The sequence below is a fragment of the Tachypleus tridentatus genome, unplaced genomic scaffold, assembly GCF_004210375.1.
Source record: "Tachypleus tridentatus isolate NWPU-2018 unplaced genomic scaffold, ASM421037v1 Hic_cluster_2, whole genome shotgun sequence".
In the NCBI taxonomy this organism is placed as follows: domain Eukaryota; kingdom Metazoa; phylum Arthropoda; class Merostomata; order Xiphosura; family Limulidae; genus Tachypleus; species Tachypleus tridentatus.
The window spans coordinates 24,314,139-24,337,392 of NW_027467782.1; the positions used below are offsets into that span (position 1 = coordinate 24,314,139).

The following is a 23,254-nucleotide window of genomic DNA, read 5'->3' on the forward strand; positions in this document are numbered from 1 at the left end:
TAAAGAAGCTCTACTTGTACAACAAGTCAAGCCCAAAATAAACCAATACAAAGGAACACATTTATACCTATATTAATAAATATATCCAACATCTAAGCACACCCTCTACATTCCTTCACTGAGTTACACAACCCGCTTCAAACATGTGGTCAGCTATCGGTCAGTTACCTCTTTCTTTCTTTGTTAATCTGATGATGACCGAATTAGGTCGAAACGTTGTTTGCTCCTCTACGTAAAAAATTTTCTCAACCCAAACGAGTCGTTTTTACATATATATTTTCTCTACAAGTGGGTTTTCTGCAGTTATGTGCAGTGAGATCCTTGAGGGTTTTTTTTTTTTTTTTTGCCCACACGGAAGCATTTAGAGGTGTTAGACAATGGCTTTTTATTCATTAGAACTCTTCAGTTTCTTGGGATGCATCCCCAATTATCTTGGTGTAGTGGGCACATACATTGATCTATACTGCTTATTCTGGCTTTTCTTTGTCACATTTTTTGACCATTGGGTATTTGTTGAATTGCCCCTTGGGGGACATTGTGTAGGCTGGTATGTAGATGCCACCAAATACTACTATCTCACATTATTTGGATGATCCTGTTCTGTGACAAGTGTTCCTCAGTCAAGTGTGCTGTTTCTAAGCTAATTCCACCATAGCAAGCACTAACACAAATTACTTTGTCTAGATTGTAGCAGCCTCTGTAGAAATACCATAAGACCATTTAAAAACTGACTGTATGATATTATTGTATTATGCTGAACTGTCATGAGTAAAGCATAAGAGGATCTTGCCTGTCATAGTTGATTTTTGGATTGAATAAACTAGGGTTGGTTTGTTTTTAAAAATTTAGAACACTTGGCTCCATATTGCATTGTTTCCAGAGCACTGTTTTTAAGGGCTCCCAGATTCTACTAGTGGAGCTAGGGAATCCTTATCATACCTAGTTTTCAGTCATTGGGATGGTTATTGGACAGAGGCTTTCTTCCAGAGTGTTTGAGTGAATCCCCCACTCTATGGAAAAGAGGGTGAAGTTTAAAAGCCCTCTTACCCAGGTTCCTGGAAGTATTTTCCTAGATGTCAATAAGAGAGGCACCAGCCTATGTGGGAGCCTACTTTTAGTATTGATTAAAATTTAGTACCTGGCTATCAGGTTGGGTTGAGCATGACTTTTTGTCTTGATCAATATTGGTTTAGTACTTTGTTCATGGAAGAGGGACTATTATTTCCTTGTAATTCCCTTTGCAATGTGGTCCCATCTTAGGTCCTTGTTTGATCAGTTTGTTCCATGACGTCCTTCCCATAATTCCAAGAGTAAGTGGAATTTACTTCGCTCACATGGTTGTGGAGTGAGGATGAGTGTTCCTGATTCCAGACCTTATGAGTTCTGTTGTCTTAGGTTGAGTAAATCATACAAGGTTGCTTCATTTCAAACCTGGAGTGTTTTGAAATTCTTTAGGTTTTGCAGAAGGTTTGTCCACTTCATGCTTTGATTGTGATAGGTTGGAACATAGCATTCTATGGCTGCAGGTTAGAAACCATTCATAAATGTGTGTGTGCATGCATATGTATATAAATATCTACTATCTGGTTGAGCCCTGGCTAGTAGTGATGAAAAAAAAAATTCGACCCACAGTAAATGAGTTAAGTTCTGGGTGAAGAACATACTTGTTCTGGATGTAGTATGGTTTTTCCACTTTGGTGTCAATGCTCTGTTAATACATACATGATCTATGCAGAAGCTTTCTGTATGGATAATGCCCTCACTGGCATGTCCATCTTATTAGTGTGGGATTCCAGTTGTAATCTGAGAAGTGGTATGTGTTGAAAGTTAATTTCTCAAATTGAAAATGTAAATTCAATAATAGTTAACTGTACTCTCACTTCTTCTGCCCTTCCTCCCCCACTAAGAGCTGGTGTTTGAGACGGCATATTGGGCCAGTCTTGAAAAGGTAATAACATTATTGGAAGAAGTTGGTTATGATAGTGGGTGAATTGACACTGGTAGAAATTGACATGAGACAGATATCACCAAGTGGATTTAAATGGGAAGTGAAGAACGGAGCAAGCAACAAATAGCTGTAGTGTGAGTTTAGATAAGTAGTATTGGAAATACATTTTCAGTTTAAGGAAATATAAACTTAAGCTTTGATTACAACTCTGAACCATATGCAGAAAATAATCTAAAAATGTTGCCTGGAGCCATGGGATTAACCAATTGAAGTTACCTATCAAATACACCAGCCCAACTTAAGTAAAACCTCTCAGTTAAATCATCATATTAAGAGAAACAGAATCATGAAACCTAATCTTTAATAAATTAACTTTATCAAATAGATACTTGCAGTGAGTTTATGATTGTACATATAATGTATCTATGTGGATTTTGTACTGATAATTTGTTTAGCAAAACTAAATCCAACACAGTTATAGGTTCAACATCAGATCTTGAGATTTTTTTATTTCTTGTGTATATTCATCATAAACATTGCTGAATATATCTTGTTTAATATCTAGACATATTTTTTATATTTTTAGTTCAAAAGGAGAAGATAGCACAGGTGTGCAGGTTGTAAAATATCGAAAGATGTTGAATAAATTAATAGTAACAATATTTACTGACATCAAGAAAGGTAAGACTTTAAAATAACCATACATATATTAATATATAATATTATGTGTTTAAAATGGAATTTTATTGTACAAAGTAACATTTTTTATAATTAAGTACTTCAATTGGTAGTTGTAGAATAATTCCATGTAAATAGAAACAATATTGACACACCAACATTACTGATTTGTCTTAAAAGCCAGCTGTATTTGGAGGAAAAATTTCACGAATGTGAATTTAATGTTCTTGATTAGACACATGGTATTTTGCATAAGATATTATAAAGTTGTTCAATTTAATTAATTCATGTAGGAGTTTAATATAAAATATTGCTTCATTGATGTCAGTACAGAATTGTGGTAGTAAATGTAATGATCATTGTTGTGAGATCTGGTAATTTGTCTAGTCAAGGAAGAAAGAAGTTTTAACTCATTCTTTTTTAAATAAATTTCAAACAATAAAAATAGATTGAATTGTTAAATTGTCTTCAAAGAGCTTTTTTGTTCATGAGTATGGAGATTCAGCATTACAAAGTGGAAATGTTCAGGTACACTCTGGCTGTCACAAGAAGTTGAAAAGTTTCACTGCCATTGCAATTTTCCACACAATTACACCACTTCTAGTATATGTACTGTCAGAAAAACACATCTAAGGCAATTATCTCTCTTTATGTGTTTCATAATTTTATTCTAACATTAATATAAGACAGATAAAATGTTGCACATCAGACTGTGTCATCTGTTTCAAGTCATTTCTCGTCCAGAATTGTGTTTTAAGCATAAAGTTTTTGTATTTTTTTATTTGTATAAACAGTTTTCGATGGGTAACTGTTTGTTGTAATGCCTTTTGCATGGTATAGTTGGACATAATGAAATTTTAGCTTTTGTTGAAGAACTTGACAGTTGTATACAGTCTGTATTAATTTACCTGCTTGTTTGTTTGTCTTATCTTTCAGCCAGTGGTGGAAATTTTTTTTTTTTTACAAATTTTCATAATCTCAGGTGATAGGTGTCTGTGGAAACCCAAAGAAAATGGTTTCTGAGTGTGATGATTCTTATAAGTCAGCACCTACTACCATGCAGTGTTGAATGTCATATCAGAAAGATTTTTATTCTTGTTTCCTGAAGATTTTTCTTCAAGAATGATCCTGATACGACATTTATAGGGATAAGCAATTGCCTGCAATTCACATTTGTTTTGCAGTTGTAGATAAATAGTTTCTCAAATGTATGTGTATATGTTTATGGAGACCTTTATGAAGTGATTACTTAGTACATAAAGTTGTCACAATTATGTAAAGTTCATATCATCCAACCCACTTGAACTATATATATTTTTCCACATTTTTAATATATTTGTTAAAGAAGAATGTACAAGATACTTAGAAGCTGATTAATAGTTGTCTTGATACTTTTTTACCCTGAAACAAATTCAAGTATGTATGTTGCTTTTGACATGTGACAGCTTTTACCACAACTGATGTAATCAGACTTAACTATTCATTTACTATTTTGTTTTTCATTTCTACTTTTTCTTTCTTCTTAGTGAACAGAATCAACTTTAAGTTTAGAATAATAGTGCTTATAACATTTAGAGGTTTTACTAAACTTTAAAATAAAAAAGTTATGGTTATAAAACCATCCTAGACTTAACAGTGTACTTTTGTATTTAGAAACATGTTGTATATTCACAATTACAGCCACTTGTGTGTTGATTTAAAGCTTCTAAAATTGTAAAAAAGGATTTTATTATGCCTATTTTATTAGGTTGTTTTAGCATTTAGTTTCAGTGGTATGAATTCATATGCATCATAATTTGGCTATTATTAATTACTTTGATTGGATCTGTCAAGATTTTAAAGTATATTCATAAATCTAATTATGTTTTTCAAACTCTGACGTTAGATACAAAACATTTGAAATGTGTAATACACAATTTAAAACTAGGCTTTTGGATAGTATGACAATTTTGAGATCAGTTACAAGTTAGTTTTGATATAGGTGTGTAGGAACAAATGTAAGATGTATGTTCAAGTCAGTCTTTTAGCTGAGTTTCAGGGCCAATCAAATCTAAATAATGAAAGATTATGATTAAAATATTGATACTTAACACTTCAGATTACGACAGTTTTTTGTTTTCAAGAACAGTAGGAAATGTATAGATGTATTGCAATCAGTTGAACTCTCAGTTTTGAATGTCTTTTGAAAATCTTTTTATCTTGTAAGATGGTGCCCCCTGAGAGTACATCATAAATATTTTGTACAGTTTTCGTCTTCAACATAGATGCAGCTCTCGAAGAAACTTACTTGTAGGTGTTTTGCATTTTATGCAACCTAGTACATTGTTTAGGGACCAACTATTGAGTTCAGAGGACTTCAGTGAAATCCACCATACTTCCAGTGCTTGTTGTTGTATTCTTTATGATCACTTAACACTGATGTATTTCAATAGTCTTATTACATGTCATTTGATATTTTCCATTTTCTGCTTTCTCACATCAGGTGATACGAGAGTTCTAGCTTAAAAGTTATGATAGAGGGCATTTCTTATATATATATGTTTAAATTTTTAATACAAATTGAAATTCAGATAAATTCTTACCTCTATCAGAGCCTCCTCCTGTGTGAAAGATTTGTACCACATCCCTTGTACACAGGAAATATCTGTCATACTATTCTTTCCTGGATCTCAATTCTCTCATACATGCTTTCACACTAGAGCTGAGTGATTACTTGTATTTGATAATTAATCAATCGAGAGCTTCATTAATCAGTTACATTTAAAACATTTTTGGCAGTAGTGGAACAGAAAAAAATGTTTTGTTGTGGGATCTGAGAGCCAGATTTTGTGACAATATTTTGATTACTTGAATAGGTAAAATAACTGGAAACAATAATTTTAATTAGATTATTATTTTCCTGATAACTGATATAATTGAAATTTCTATTAATTGATTGGTGGAATAATAAAACATGGTAATTATTGGAAACAGTAATATTGAATTTCACTTGTTAATCAGTAGAGGATTATGAGAAAAGGTCAAGAAACATAAATAGGTCAGTAACTTTGTAGTTCATCAGGAGACTAGTTAAAATGTTTTTGCAGAAGTATTTATTTAAAGACTATTTTCAAATTATGTTAACTTTATAAGTTCCTTTGTAAGTTGTTTTGTTGAATGTTATTTCTTCATACATCTTGAAAAAATAGTACCTTCTCAAAATTTTATTATTCTTACTACATAAAAAGTGAGATTTAAAACTGTTAGAAATAGTAGCTCATTGACAGTTTAGTTATATATTAGATTTTTTTTTATTGTGATTTCCATCAGGATAAATTTTATGACAACTGCCTATATTACTTCAGTTCTGAAGGGCACATTTTAAATTAATTTGTTTTCAGTCATTCTATTAAAATGTTTGAAGTTATTTTTATCAGAAGTATTTTAACTATTTTTACACCTCCAGTGTCATAATAAACTATAAATTTCAATTAAGAAGCACATAATATGAAGAACTTATTACATGTTTGTGTAATTTTTCAACTTTTACAGCTTGGAAGTTCTAAACCTGTTAAGATTGCTTTGTCAGAATACACTCTGTGTGGGTGAAGCAGAAAAAACTTTGGTAAACAAATATGTTAATTTTTTTGTATCTCTGTGGATCAGTTGTATATTTTAATTTACAGTTGCCGAAGATCTGGAAAAGCAAGCTCCAGTGTCTCCAACTCTTTTAACATGTGTTGATAATTGTAGAGAAGAATTTCCTCACATTTTTGTCATGGAAAGACTGAGAAATAAATACCAGGATTGTATGGAAACTGATGTTGGAGATATAAACCTGAATGTGACAGCTCTTTCTAGTGATAATCAAAGTATTCTAGCTTTAGGTAGGTTGTTCACTTGGAAAGCACTCTTAAGATATGCTTTAGAAATTATTCTTTGATTGAATATATTGAAGTAACTTAATGGTTTCATTGCAGTTAGTCTCCTGTATATATATCCTGATATTTTCAGTATTAATCGTATCCATCTCTGAATATCTTATGTTTTTACAAGGATAAATTAATCTCATGTTTTGAAATTTCTGTGATAATTAATCCAAAATTTCATACAAAATAAAATTTTAAATGACATAATATGGTTTCAAGTTTATTTGTCTGGATAGAATAACTGAAAATAATTCCATATTACTTACCATTAGTTTTGTATTGACCTCCTCCATCAAATTTGTGATGTTTAATTATATTTGTTAAAATTCCTGCATTCACTAACACAGTTTGTCAGAATATAAGTAACAAACCAGTAAACTTTGTTACTTGTTTTTAGTTATTAACTGAAATAGTTGAAAAACTGTATTTTTCAAGTTCATTGCACAAAAATGCAAAATTGTCTTTTTTTGCCATTGATTTCTAATAAAGCTTCCTTTCTTTATATGTAAAGTTTTAAAACTTCACTGCTGCATTATGGACATCTTGAAGCTTTGCAGGGTTAGTTCCTTAAAATAATAGAAGTTTTTAGTAGTTTTGTATGAGATAGAAAATGTGTGTGGGCTGCTCTGCATTATTATTTATTTTATTAAAGTAATTCTTTTTGCAGTTTATGTTTTGTATATAAGAACTCATTCTGTTGTAACTTGAGACAAGCTTTGACCAGAAGCTTTGTACAAAGTGGATTAGGTGAAGGTACAGATAATGATGGAGTTTATTTCTTTTAAACACCATTTCATAAAGTAGTAAAAGAAGGGAGAGAGAAGTTTTATTTGTTAAATAGAATAAAATACCTTCTATTAACATTTCTATAGAATCTACCTATGACCTTGCATTAGTAAAGATTTATATCTCATAAAAATCACACTCATTTGAAACAAATATTTTATCACACTTATAATAGTGATGGGTCCTATTTGAAATATAAATTTTATTTCTTTGGTCAGTTTATGATTTACAATACAATAACAACCACCACGTAACATAACTATTTACTAGGCTATTACACATGACTTGGTATTTATGCCCCTCAGTGTGGATTCCTGTGCATGGTGAGGGACCTCTTAGAAAAGGTTCTGTACTTTCAGTTTACCTCTTCTGGGATCTAAACATCCACCTGCGTGTTTGTCGTGTGTGGTGACCCACGAAGGGGAGGAGAGGATCCTGCTGGTTGAGATGTCAAACTCCAACACACCATTTTGGCCTTGAATTCCTGTAGATGGGCAGTCTTGAAGTGGCCCCCCAAGATCAATTGGCTAGTCTGTTTGGGCCAGGGTCAACTGAGTGCCAATGTAGGACATCCTCCATGAGTGTAGTGGATATTATGTCTGATACTGATGTTCAGGTATAGTGCTCATGAAACCCTGGTGTCACTGCAGTGACCTTACATGGCACTGTAGTGCATCCCCTCATAGGGCCCCATGGTGGGTGGGGTCAGTGGGCACCTAAATATTCTTTTTTTATTATGGATACCCCTCAAATAAAAAAAATGAACATGCATGACAGCATAGAGAAAAATCCAACTACTGGAAAACGACCACATATTGATGATCTGTATGGTCAAACTCACAACTTGGATCTGTCCTGCAATTTTTATTTATACATTCTTCTACTGGAAAGCCCTTAGGACAGATGTCTCCATTTTTTATTCAGAAGGGTTTAGAGGGACTTGCTGACTCTCTTAAATCAGTAAAAAATTTATGGTTTGGGGACATTTTAGTGGAAACAGCTTCATGACAACATTTCAAACTCCTTGAAATCGAAGACCTTTGGAGATATACCCATTGAGGTGACTCATCATTCTACTTTGAATTCTTCCAGAGGAGTTATAGTTGAGAGGGATTTAAAGACCATTCCAGAGTCTGAGATCCTCTCAGGTTTCACCAGCCAAGGTGTTACAGCTGCTCATCGAATTTTTACTCATACATACAGGATTATGGAGCCGACAGATGTTCTAATATTAACATTTAGGACAATTTCACTTCTTGACATAAATGGGTGGAAGAGAAAGAAATACAACGTCTGAAGGCAGTTAACAATATTACTTATCCAGAGGCTTAGAAATTACTCTTCACAATTCCATCTTGGACTTATGTTGCTGCAGTCCATTCCACTACTACAGCAGGAGTCCAGACAGACTTTTCCATGTCTCCTACAGAATCCTTAATAGCACACCTTAATCTAGTACCCAACAAAATCAACAAAGTTAATGAATTAGTATCTACTTCTATATCTGTCCATTCCACATCTTCCAGTCATTGCCAAACTTCACCTTGTTCAAGTCCAGGTGTTTCCATTTGGTTTTCCTCTCTTGACACCCCATAAATTAAAAAACCCATTTGTTCATGTCCTCAATCACTGGAACTTGTGTCTACAAACTCTGACCTGCCTACTCGATCCAGAGCAGGATCATTAGAGGGTGACCGACCAACACCCAGTAAAGAAAAAAGCATGGTAGCAAGCAGAAGGTCTCTGTGCCATATTCTCCTCCAAAATAAATAAAAATGGCCACGCTAATCCAATGGAACTGTTGAGGTTTTCCACCAAATGAGAATGACATCAAGGATTTGACTGACTTTTATTATCCCAAATGTCTTTCTTTACAGGAAACATTTTTAAAACCTACTAATACAGTCACAATTTGACAATACTCCTTATACCAAAATAACAGGTCATATGTAGGACAAGGACATGAAGTAGCACTGCTGGTTGATCAACATGTGTTCACCCAGTCCTTGTTTTTGAAGACGCCCTTGTAGGCTGTAGCCATCCATATCTCCTTAGGTCATATTATCACTGTTTGCTTTCTGTACCTTACTCCTGGAATACATTATCATCCCTCAGACTTTGATGCCTTAATTGAGTTCAGTTGTAGCACACAGAATCCCCTCTACAGTTTCTGTGTTCACTGCTGAATTATATGCCATTTCTCTTGCCCTGAATCATATTGAAACTATACAATACATGAATTGTACAATCTATACTGATTCACTCAGAACATGAGATATATTGAGCAGCAGCTGCAGAATGCCCTCAATTGTTCACTGAAGTGGACCACAGCAAAGGACTTTACCTTCTCTCTCTCCCAAAACTGTTTGCATGCACTTTTGCTGTCAATGGGATATTCACCCTGATCCTCAACTCCATATAGGTGAAGTTGTGCTGCCTGTGGTCTCTGAGACTAAGTTCTCGGGGCTTATCTTTGACCGTAAGCTGACTTTTATACCACACATCAAGCAGCTATGGGTCAAATGTACAAGAGCACTGAACATCCTCTGTGTCCTCCCTACCACCACTAGGGAAGCGGATTGACATTCTATGCTAAAGATATATCGTGCTCTTATTCGATCGAAACTCAACCAGGGATCACTGGTCTATGGCTCTACCAGACCATCAGCCTTAATGGTGCTAGACTCTATTCATCATCAAGGACTTCAGCTCTGCACTGGGGCTTTCTGCACTTCCCCAGTTCAGAGCTTATACATAGTCTCATGAACCTTTTCTGCACCTCTGCCATTTGCAGTTGTCTTTACTGTATGCTTTGAAACTTCATTCCTTACCAAAGCATCCCACCTGGGGTTGTGTTTTCATTCCTTGATGGGCCATACTTTTTCAGACCAAACAGTCTGCCATTGCTCTTTTTGGTCTTCGTATCAAGGTGCAGTTGGATAAATTGGGTCTGTCCTTGGATAACATTGCTGTATCTGCTGGTCAGTCCATCCCACCATGGCTTCTTGCAGTCCCCAATTGTGAACTATCTTAAAGTCATCTGAGAAAAGTAGACAAACCTGATTGGAAATACTCTCTGCTATTTGCTCAACACCTTTTGAACCATCTTTCCATTCCTATTTATACAGATAGTTCGAAATCAGATGACTGTGTGGACTCTGCCATGGTTTGTTGTGGTTTGGTGGTTACGCACAGAATCCCCTCTACAACTTCTATGTTCACTGCTGAACTGTATGCCATTTCTCTTGCCCTGGATCACATAGAAGCTAAGCAGTACTCGAACTGCATGATTCATACTGATTCACTTAGTTCTCTGCTGGCCATGGAATTGCTTCACATTGGTTCACACCCTGTTGTTACCAATATTCAAAACCGACTGGCCCATTTCTCTTTAACATCTACTTCTATCCAGTTTTTTTGGATGCCGGGCCATGATGTTATTTGCAGGAACGAGCTTACCGACACTGCAGCTAAGTCTATCTGCTCTGGCACTCACACCACTGTACCTATTTTATACATGGACTAGGGTCCTGTATTCAAGGTTTGGCTCCATGCCAGTTGGCAGTTGACTTGGAGTGAGCAATGCAAAAACAAGCTTTTCCAAATAAAACTCCATATTGGACTTTGGCCATCTTGTTACCATAAGGATAGGAAGGAGGAAGTTGTTCTAACTAGACTACGCATTGGTCACAATTTTTTAACTCATTGATTTCTTTTATCTGGAACTGATTGACCAATGTGTAGTTTGTGTAAAACTCAGATCACAATAAGCCACTTTTTACTTTCTTGTCATCATTATGATATACAACAACGGCACTATTTTAAGCATGTTCTGTCCCAAGGTTTGTTAGTAACATTAGACAGTGTTATTGGTAATGGTAACACTGTCCACCTTGGTAAAGTTTTTAGTTTTTTAAAGGCTATTTATCTTTTTAATGTCATTTAAGTTTTTTAATTTGTACTTTACACCTTTTTAATGTGTCTCCCTTTTAAAGATCACAGTTCATTTAGTTAAATTTGAAATTAGAAACTGACCATAACATTAAGTAACTCGAAACCAAGACTGGAAAGGTCAACTTCAGGTGACTGATGGTGGTTTTTGTAGTTACCTGTTAGTCTTCCTGGCGAGTCCATTACAATTTGAATTACTGTAGTTTTTCTCTTGATGTTGCAGATTAGATCTAAACATTGGTTTTATGCTATTTATTTATTTATTTTTTAACTTTGTTTTGTTTTACCTTAATTTCCTTTTATGAATTTTACTGAAGTTACTTTTACCTTTTTACTGGACATTTGGTGCAGGTAGCCTCTCTGCTTTGTGCCATAAAACACTAAATCAACCAAGCAACCATTCAGCTGTCTATTGGCCCTGACATCATTCCATGTTAGTTACTATCCTATTCTTATCAATATGCAAAACAAACTAGCCCATCTCTCCCTATTATCTATCTCTGTGCAGTTTTTTTGGATACCAGCTCATGTTGGTATTCATGGGAATGAGCTAGCTGACAGTGGCAAAGTCCATCTGCTTTGGCTCTGTCACCACCATACCTGTTCCATACGTGGACTATGGTCCAGTTATCAAAACCCAACTGTACACCAATTGTCAGTCAACCTGGAGTGAGCAATGAAATAATAAGCTTTTGAAATCAAGTCTTTTTTTAGCTCTTTGGCCATCCTGTTTCTGTAAAGATCGAAGGGAGGAAGTTGTTTTCACTAGGCTATGCATAGGTCACAGTTTTATAACTTACCACTTCCTTTTATCTGGTACTGATGCACCAATGTGTGGTCTGTGTGGCACTCAGGTCACAGACATACATATTTTATCATCATGCCGTTGTTACAACCAAGAACGATGATGCCATTTCCAACATATTTTTAAGGTAGGTTTGCCCTTGACATTAGCCAATGTCATATTTGATACTGACTGCCTCACTCATGTTTCTACATTTTTAAGAACCATTGGCATTTTAACTTAATTTGAGGTTTTTCTTGGACTATATACTGTTTTAGCATGATATCTTTTACACATTTTAATTTTATTTTGACCTGAACCCAGGACTGGAAAGGCCAACTTCAGGTGACTGACAGCAAGTTTGAACTTCATGCTTCAGTCTTCCTGGCAGGTCTTAATTTTACACATTTTTTGTATTTTTACCTTAATTTCCATATACCACTGTAGTATTCTACATCTTGTTTGGCACAGATAGCCTAGTAGCTTCATGCCAATAAACATGAAATACCTACCTACTTTGTATTTATTGGTCAAAATGTAGTATTTATACATGTATACTCAAGTAGATTAAATGACATCATGTGCTGGGATACGTTGTTTAAAGGACCGACACACTGAGAAAGTGTCTAAATTATTAAAACTGTAAGAAACATATTTTCCAAAACATAGTTATCTACTCTCAGATTACAGTTATTAATCAACTGCCATGGTTTCTTCTTTTGCCCATCTTAGCTTTGGTCTGATTTTTCTCATTTGCTCTTGTCTTTTATACCCTACTTAGTTGTTCTTGGCAAATTGTGTCTTGTGACACTTTCCACCTGCATCAATATGCATTGTATTCTAGTATTGTACATAAGCATCTCATTCAGATAATGTTATCAATTTTTCTTAACAGAGTGTGTAATAATAGATTTCTCTGTACTGCAGTCATTGGAAATATTTTGAATGTTCTTCCTTTCATTTATTCTGTTGACTTCTCAGGAGGCCACTTTGGGATAAGCTGCTTCTGACTACTTTTCTTTAGTTGATATATTGAGTGTTTTATGTTTTGAGTCTGCATTTTACTAGATGCTAAAAGGTCTGGCGGCAAATGCTTTTTTTTTTTTTTTTTTTTACACTGACATTATGGTTCATATAGAGAGGTTTAATCCTCAATTATATGAAGGAACATCTATACCTTGTTCACCATGGTTATCTGAACTACTTGAATTAGTCTACAAACTGCCAGGTAGAAGCATATTCTAACTGAAAAAAACAAAACAAAAAAAACTTCTGAGCTTGGAAATGTGGAGTTCTGGATTGGAGTCTGTAGTTAACTTGATTATATTACAACTCTATAGGATTTCTCTTGTCTGAAATATAATCTCAAATTATTTACTACTCCTCTAAACGTTGTTAGAAAGATTGTCAGGATCACCATGTTCGCAGATGGACAATTTTTAGCATGCACAGTGGTTCAGTTGTCTACTTCTACATCTACCCATGTTATTGTAGGCATCTTACTATTCCTTGGTCCTGCAAGGGATCATATCTCCATCCCTATTTAAGGATCCCATCATCAGCCCCTTGGTCCACTGGTGCCCAGAGTAGCTCTGTCTGTATCCAAGGATTCTGCTGCTTGTTTGGAATGCTGCCAGCAGATTTAGTGACTGTTGTATGACTTTGGGGTCTGTTGGGTTTTCTCTGAGAATGTTTAGATATATGGTGAGCCTTACCATTGATCTATGGGCACTATATGTCCTCGAGTCAGAATTAGTCATTCAATTCATATCTTCACCAGCAAGATGCACACAAACTAGTGTTTCTGTCTCCTGCTTATCCTCAAATTTCAGAACTTCATTTTAGGGCTGTCAGAGTTTGGTTGATCTAGGGGTAGAGAGAGGGGTTGTACCAGTTCTTCTGGGGTTTCATTCCTGTCAATTTATTCAGCTGAAGAAAACGGGAACTGTTGTACATTCATTAATCTTTCTGATCTATATCATTTCTTGGATTATCCAAGGTTTGAAAGTGACTCATTTCTAACTCTGAATTGGCATTTTTTTTACAAGGATTGTGGATGTCCAAGTTCACAACTTTTAGAAACATCTAAGGCTTTATTATTGGATGAGAGGCATCTCTTCTTGCTTTAACTCCATGTGTTGTCACTCTGAATATTTTTCATCACATATCTTAGTTGTGCTCAGCCTGTGAAACAGGAAGTTTGATTCTTGCTCACCCTTCCTGTCTTATGGTACTGATGGTTCTTTCTCTTTTGGCATTGTGGGCCTCACTCAAATCCCTCATGCCTTTGGGACAAGGTCATAAGACATACCTTCAATGGCCCTTATGTGACCACTGAATCATGAAGAATGATTCACTGGATTCTATAGTTTCCTTATTCAGGATCATTCTCTTCAGTCTCAAGGGGTAGTTAGATAAGAAAAAATGCAAAGCTATGGGTTCATCTGCCACCACCTTGCACAGAGAGCTTTCTTTTCCCAATTGCCTAGCTACAGGGATGGAGTACATTAACAAAAGCTTTATGGTAAACATAGTTGCATTAAATCCACTCTTTTCCATTGTCTTAATAACAAGTAACCCTCTCCCAAAAAAATAAATATAATAAGGCAAAAGTACCTTTGAAAATTGATGTCTGCTTTTGCATATGATGTCAGTTTGTTAAGTGAGTGATTTCCTTCTCTAGAATTTATCCTACTACACAAATAAGTCCAACTAGCCTATAATTTCTTTAGTAACTATTTACAGTTTATTTAAGAATAGGTGTCAAGTTGGCAAACTTCCATTCCACTGTCTGTTGAACTATCAAAAGTTAAAGAGCAGTGCTTGCATATGTGATCTTTTACCTTCTTTTAAACTGTGGGGAATCTTAGCTGGTTCTGATGTATTATTTGTTTTTAATCTCTCATGTTTTTTATTTATCATAATGGAAATAACATCTTCATGACTCAAATCAGTTTCACTATTTCCCTTATAATTTCATAATTTGGAATATTGTTAATATAATTTGTTGTGAAAACAGAGAAGAAACACTGAAAAGCATAACCACCTCATAGTATTCTAAATGTCCTTGTCATCCAAAATAATGTCAGATAAGAACTCGTAATATCACCGTGTATTAAAGTTATTTTATGTACTCACATTAGTGGTTGGTTTGATAAAGAAAAACCATCCTGAACAACTGCATCTCTTCCATTTCTGTTTTGAATGAAAACAGGCTACAGTTCATTCTTTCTATAAAGAACCACCTTATTCCTAGTTTAAAAAAGTATTGTTTCTAAATAATTTATAACCTATAATTTCAAAATATATCCTGTTATCAGTACTCTGTAAACTTTACCTTATTCTTCAATGTAACACATGTATATTTAAACCTGACAAAGCTTTAAGATTTGAATTTGCATTCAGTAATTTTTTTTTTTCTTTCAGGCTTCACGCAGTGGTTACTTTCTCAATTGATATGCTTATTAACTTTCCCATAACTGAGAGAACTTCATAATAACTGTGTTCAACTATTAGCTTCAATTTTAGGAACAGTAAAACTTGGAGATCTTGTTTCATTTAGTCATTTGTGCCAGTCATTTATTCAGTTAACTGTAGGTAGGTACTGCCTTGGTAAGTTCTAGGTACATTAGTGCTACTTTAACTATATTTTGATTTTATGGTACTTCAGTTTTACGAACTGAACAGTTTTATTGTATTTATACATAGCTTTTTAAATGTTACTGTAATAAATGCACAGAACTAATTTCAAGATAGTAATATATATTTTAATAGTTAACAGTCTATAATACACACTGAGAAACAAACAATATGAATTTTCACAGGACTAATGACTAGATGTTAATATATTTTAAAATAAATAATAGTGAGAAAACTTGAACTTGAAAAATTTGAGTAAGTACAGAAAAAAAAAGTACAGAACTGATGACAAGATAGTAATGTATGATGATAGTAAAAAGTACAGAACTGATGACAAGATAGTAATGTATGATGATAGTAAAAAGTACAGAACTGATGACAAGATAGTAATGTATGATGATAGTAAAAAGTACAGAACTGATGACAAGATAGTAATGTATGATGATAGTAAAATGTACAAGAACTGATGACAAGATAGTAATGTACAGAACTGATGATAAGATAGTAATGTATGATGATAGTAAAAGTACAGAACTGATGACAGATAGTAATGATGAGAACAGAGATAATAGTAATGTATGATGATAGTAAAAGTACAGAACTGATGACAAGATAGTAATGTATGATGATAGTAAAAAAGTACAGAACTGATGACAAGATAGTAATGTATGATGATAGTAAAAAACTGATGATACAAGAACTGATGACAAGATAGTAATGATGATAGTAAAAGTACAGAACTGATGACAAGATAGTAATGTATGATGATAGTAAAAAGTACAGAACTGATGACAAGATAGTAATGTATGATGATAGTAAAAAGTACAGAACTGATGACAAGATAGTAATGTATGATGATAGTAAAAGTACAGAACTACAGAACTACAAGATAGTAATGTATGATGATAGTAAAAGTACAGAACTGATGACAAGATAGTAATGTATGATGATAGTAAAAAGTACAGAACTGATGACAAGATACATGATGATAGAACTGATGATAATGTATGAGATAGTAAAAGTGAACTGATGATAAGATAGTAAAAGTACAGAACTGATGACAAGATAGTAATGTATGATGATAGTAAAAGTACAGAACTGATGAAGTAATGTATGATGATAGAAAAGTACAGAACTGATGACAAGATAGTAATGTATGATGATAGTAAAAGTACAGAACTGATGACAAGATAGTAATGTATGATGATAGTAAAAGAAGTACAGAACTGATGACAAGATAGTAATGTATGATGATAGTAAAATGATAGTAAAAGTACAGAACTGATGACAAGATAGTAATGTATGATGATAGTAAAAAAGTACAGAACTGATGACAAGATAGTAATGTATGATGATAGTAAAAAAGTACAGAACTGATGACAAGATAGTAATGTATGATGATATAGTAAAAGTACAGAACTGATGACAAGATAGTAATGTATGATGATAGTAAAAGTACAGAACTGATGACAAGATAGTAATGTATGATAATAGTAAAAGTACAGAACTGATGACAAGATAGATGTATGATGAAAAAAAGTACAGAACTGATGACAAGATAGTAATGTATGATGATAGTAAAAAGTACAGTAAATACTAAGAAACAAAATTCTAGGCAGTATTTTATCAGATGTTCATGATAAAAAGAAAATAGTACTTGTCATATTCAAATATTGGATGTTGCCAGGATACCAATGAATAACATATATTACGTTTCAGTATTTGTGAATGAACACACAGTTACTTTTGATATTACAGTGAATTAAAAGTATTTTACAAAACTGTGTGCACATTTTACTTTCTTCTGAAGGGTCCTAAAGGTATATGCCAGGTTTGGTAAAGTACAGTAGTTATCATTTTATTGCCAGATAACAACTTGAATTTTTTAAAGTTTTAATTGATAGTTTTGTATTAATTGAATTTCTAAAGATGTATGAACATAAGAGTTAAACTGTTTGAAGGATGTACAAAGTATCTTCCAGTCCATGTTATTTTGATATTTGGCAATTGAACAAAGAACATCAGCTAAATGTTGCTATAATAAGTTTTAGTGCCATGACTATTTCCAGTATTTAAATATTTGTTTTCATCAAGTAATTCTTATACTAGTTGCAGTTTATATAACATAGACTTATTGCAGAATAGATTTTCCATCACTTAGAAGTAATTATTCTTGTGGGAAGGATGTTTTTATATTATTGATGTCAAAAATAAACAAAAAATGCAAGTGATGCAAATGTATAAATAAACAATTTTTTTTAAAATGAAAACAGACAACCTGTTAATAATGCTGTAATTTGTTTCTAAATATGACTAGAAATAATTATAACTATTCAATTTTAATTAAAAAGTTTAGTTTCTATCACTTTGTTTTCCTATCAATCCTATTATAAGAAATAAAGATATGTTTTGATATTTCATGATTTTAACCAGAATGAACTAATCTTTTTCTAAATGTATTAATGCTACCTCTACCAGACTATCACTACTTGTTTGGCAGTTTGTGAGTTCAAATGTGCTCCTTTGTTTATTGCTACATATTTGACTGTTTTTTTTCACAAAGTAGTTATTTTTCAACTTGATTTATTAGTTAATTTAAGTAGCTTTATTTCTGAACACAAGTTTAGTTAAACATTTCTGTGCAGTACATTCTCAGGTTAACCTTCTCACTTTTTTTGTTACAACAGCAATTAATATTTTTCTCAGAGCCCCAGGTGTGGGTAACCCCATGACAGATTTATTTGCTTCTATACATTGAAAGAATGAACATTCCGTGGTCCAACGTTTATCCCCAGATTCTGCCATGACTTCTACTGAAACAGCTGTGCCTGTGCTGTCTAACACATCTTTTATTGTATTTTTCCACCTACAGAGTTTGCTGACCAGCTTCTTCTCAACCTGGGAAGTCTCCTTGGTCAAATTCAGTCTTCGTGAATTTTATGTCTAAGGTTTTTATTGTCTTATCCTTGTCACCTCTTAATTTTCCACCTTATATTTCTACATTACATGAACAGTCTTCCTGGCCTATGTTTTTTTTTCCCTTTCCTGGTATTTCAATTATTGTTTATCTGTTGATCTCACAGTTACATGAGGTTATGGGTATGTTTTGCCCCCTAAGGTCTTTTGATTATTTCACCTTTTCCTTACATTGTATTGACTGTTTAGTTTTAGATCAACAGTTGCAAGATTACTTGTTGCCTATTTGGGGGGCAGCTCCCAAATCACATGTATATCTTCCACATGCTAGATATCTTTTCTTGTTTCTTATGGTATCTTTCTTAGGTACACACTTCCTTTTAAGGCTCTCCACAGAAATTTTGTTGGGTGTTTCTAGAAATGCCTCTGTTCTTCTCTCATCCAATTTATCCTGTATCTTGTCCTTGACTCTGGCATTTGTTAAATGTATTCTTTGTTGTTGGGACTTTGTAGGTCATGATACCATGTTGGTTTGGTTCATTTATACTCAACTACTCTCAGGGTTTTGAATGTTGTCCTGTTTTGGAGATGTAACATATTGATACTGTTTAGGAAGTATTGAGTTTCAGGTGATATCAGTCCACTAATCATCGAGATTATCTGGTTTCACATGGTGATTCACTTTCCTTGTTAGCTAGTTCATCTTGCATAAAGGTGTACCCACACATGAGAAACATATTCTGCAGTTGGTCTTCTATTAGGGGATTTTGTGCTGACAAACTTAACATGGCTTGTATGGGGTGCAAATTTCTCATTTGGCTTTTCAATCACAAGTCTTTGGTCTCTTTGCTTTTTGGATATCAGACAGCTTTTAATTAATATCTTGTTTTCAATGCAGAATGGTTTTACTTCCACTGTTTTTACTCTGCTAATGCATTCCTTTTAGCTATGTCTCCCTCCTTGGCATCGTACCATTCTTATTGGGTTGTTCATGTGCTCCAACATTCACTTGATTTACCTCTGTTTGAACCATTTTCTCATGTTCTATGTTTCATCTTTCCTGTAAAACGTTTCCTTTCCTTAGCCAGTGGACATCAAAGGTGGGATTTGTTTGCAGTTGTTTCACATAAGCTTTATCACCCTACCTATCTTCTCATTTATATGGATTGTTCTTTTCTCCCAAAGACCTCAGCAGCTTGGAAGGGCTGTTTTTTTTCTTCTTCTGTTTCCTGTCTTTACCCTAGACCAGATCTGGATAGGGTCCTGTGTCCAATCGGGATTCTTTGTTCTTATATAACCCATATTGCTCCATTCTGGGGTACACGTTCATGGCTCTTGGTCCCCTTGTAATCCTCCTTCTGTCATGATCTTTCACCTTTTATCCTTACCACTTGGATCTGCCTTGTGGTTTGATTGGCCTATTCTTCCCTACCTTCTTCCTTCCAGCCTTTTTTCCAGTTGTCCTTTCTTCAAATCTGACACTTCACTCTTTCCCTTGCTTCTCTTCTTCTTTGTCCAGTAGATGAGATTCTGCAATCTGGCATGTAGACCATTGCCTGTATGTTCATTTCTCACTATCTCTATCACATTGTGGCTTCCTTTTTATTGTAGTTTCATATAACACCTTGGTTGTGCTTCAGAATTTGGTGCAACTGTATCTGATAAGTTATTAATCATACTTTCATTTTTCAGGAGCCTTTACCTACTTTTTATCACATGGATCCTAACTAGCTAATCTTTAACTAAATCTGCTTTGTGTAACCATGTTAACTTGCATTTTATCTTTCATGGCTTCACAATGCTTAGCTTTTAGATAGGGTATTTCACAAGATCAATTATAGGTGAATAACCTCGAAATTTTGCTTCATAAATTTTCCTATTCTGAACCGTACCACTCATGGACTTCAAAGGGATAGCTGCACATCCCTGTCATATTTTGACTGAATAAATCAGCAAAGTCTGCTTTCCAAAATAGGGTGTGGTGATCACACATTGCACTGTTACAGGTGATGATGCCCCTCCAGACTCTCCGATGCATTCTCATCTCCCTTTTCTTGCAGTGGAGTCCTTACCACTTACCAGTCCCATGCCGATGTGGTAATTGATCATGGAGGCACTCTTCTGAATGGGTTTCACACAAAGATAACTATAACCATTTAGTGCAGTGTAGAGTGGTAGTGTTTTGTGGATTTTTATGATGTAATATTCTCCATTTTGGAAAGATCATAATATCAGTATGCATTCCACCCCTTTGACTGGAAGCCCTCATCCTATCTTCGTGTGGATGTTTGTACTCTTGGGTGTAGAGTGAACCAATCAACATAAGTCCTCACACAGGGTTTTGAATTGTCTCTCTTTCTTCTTCAGTTTTCTCCACCTGTATTGTGGGTCACAGTGGTAGTTTGTGGGATTGTTCCAGTTCTGTTCTTGGCTACCCCTCATTCTCTCTTCTTATGGAGATGTTATTGCCATTTAGATGGTCCCATCCTGTTTCATGATTGGGAATGTTGATTGCATGCAAAAGATATCCTTTTGATGCTGGATGTTAAGTTAATGGACCAATAGCTCAGAGATAGTTATTGTGTCATACCTGGAACCTGAGAAGTGGAGTAGTGTGTAATACGTAAAGTGTTATTCTTATTCTTTTTCATGCAGATGATAGTTCCATGCAAGGATCTTTTAAATATAGTTGATTTACTGAGTACAGTCTATTGCACCCTAGACCCAGGTATGCATCATTGTTTACCACTTTTCTCATTGTAGGGCAAAGTTACAGTAATATCTTTGCTGGTTAAGATTGATTTTCTGTCACATTCTTTTCCTCTTGGACTTGCTCATCTCATTTTCTACCCTGTTATCTTACACATTCCACATGGGAGCAAAGAATATACCTGTTTCAGAAGTGATGTAGTTTCTTTCTTCAGATTTGTTTCTCTCATATGTGGAAGTATCCTTTGGGTGTTTTCGTGGGTGTGTCTGTTCTTTGCTCACACTGGACCCTCATTCTAACCAATGTGAAATTCTAGCTGATATTGTGAGTGGAGGGAAGTGCCATATTGGAAGTTATAATTTTTCCACCTTTCCTTCCCACATATTTCTGGTGCTTCTGTTTTCTTCCAAACTTAGATGTGATAGTTTGATAGAGGTTCACAAAGGGAGTCATGTGCATCAAGTGATTGTACTGTGCACAGAAGGCTTGTGGCATGTCTAAAGAAAATGTTTGGACAATAGGGGTCAGTAATGAATTATAACAGCTTATCTTGTGAGTGGAGGGAAGTATCTATCAGAAATAAATTTTCAGTATAGGAAAATTATAACTTTTACTGTTAGTTTTACTCATTCCTTCATGGTTTTCATACTTTGTAAAGTAAAGTTATATTTTAAAATAAGTTGATGTGATTAATTTTTATCTTTAGCTTTAAATTTGAGCTGTTTTGAAGAACATCCAAAACTACTAGGTTTTTACTTTGGCTAAGTACTTGTTCACCTAATAAATAAAGTTAGATATAATTATTCATTTCTTTTTTTTTTTACTACAAAGTGTTTAAGTAACTGTGTAGTTCAGATACAACACTTGAGGCCCAAAATTATCACAAACTCACTTATGAACATAAGCTGAATTATCTGGGGTAACAAGTCAAAAAAGGTGTATTGTAGTATTATTGCACCAGATAACTAATAAATGAATATTTTTTGTTGTTTCTAAGTGTTAAACAATGTGTATGATACATTTTAATGTACAAAGTTTAGCTTTATAAAACAAAAAAAATTAATTGTATGTTATTGTGCCTGGAGTATGAAGTCGGAGATTCCTCTGTTTTTTATATTTTTCTTCACTTGATAACATGTTTTGAGACAAAATTCTAAAGACTATTGTACATGTTAATTCCAACTATACTTCAACAATTGTAACTTGGAGACGTTTTCATTTGGTATTTTGTTAATATCTGACACTTATTTGGTGAAATTAATATAAAATTTAAAAGAAAAAATTCATACTTTTATTTCTGCACAGCCTCAGAGTTTTTCTTGTAAACAAAACAACTAGAGTCTTTCTGCCCATTCTAAAGAATACCTGGACTTTTATAACCTATCTTCTCTGATTTCAGGTGTTTCCTTAAGTTATTCTATGGGCCTTTGTTGAAATCTTGTGATGGTGTTGCATTAAGCAGTTTGATCATTTAATAATGAAATATAACTTTATAAACTGCGATAAAGAAATTTTGGTGATTATGATTGGGTAGAGCAAGAATTAGATTGTCATGTAACAGTGGAGTAAATATCTAGATTTATGAGTTTTTGTTGTTTTTTCTTTGTAAATTGTGAAGTTACTTTTGTGTTGAATTATAACTGAAAGGTACATAATTTATTGTAAATGAGAAGATACCAAATGTGAGCTTATACAATTCAGAATGGGTACCAAAGAAAACTTTATTACAAGTTTAACACACTAACAAATGTACAATGTTTGGAGAAAGTTTTTCTACCACCAGATATAAATGGTTTACCTAAGCAAAGAACAATATAGTCATGTGACTATGTATTGATTATAGTTTAATAAAAATATCTTGTTGATGTTTGGTTCTCTGTTTAAAATTATCTGTGGTTTTATTGTGTTGTAAACAAGAATTTTTTATTATGTTT

General features: G+C 34.0%; 1 protein-coding gene across 4 annotated transcripts in view; it reads left to right on the top strand.

The window, feature by feature from the left end:
• Window positions 1-22,858, top strand: part of LOC143243218 (uncharacterized) — a 33,189-nt gene extending 10,331 nt beyond the window's left edge. For 2 of the 4 annotated variants that reach the window (XM_076487053.1, XM_076487052.1), the window contains exons 3-5: window positions 2,535-2,629; window positions 6,292-6,492; window positions 15,482-15,656. In XM_076487053.1, coding sequence (XP_076343168.1) covers window positions 2,535-2,629; window positions 6,292-6,492; window positions 15,482-15,534 — 349 coding nt within the window. In that variant the 3' untranslated portion in view covers window positions 15,535-15,656. Of the gene's footprint in view, window positions 1-2,534; window positions 2,630-6,291; window positions 6,493-7,679; window positions 7,937-15,481; window positions 15,657-22,719 lie in introns of those variants that run through there. The other 2 variants (XR_013024207.1, XR_013024206.1) reach the window with 2 other exon arrangements.
• Window positions 22,859-23,254: the final 396 nt, after the last annotated feature.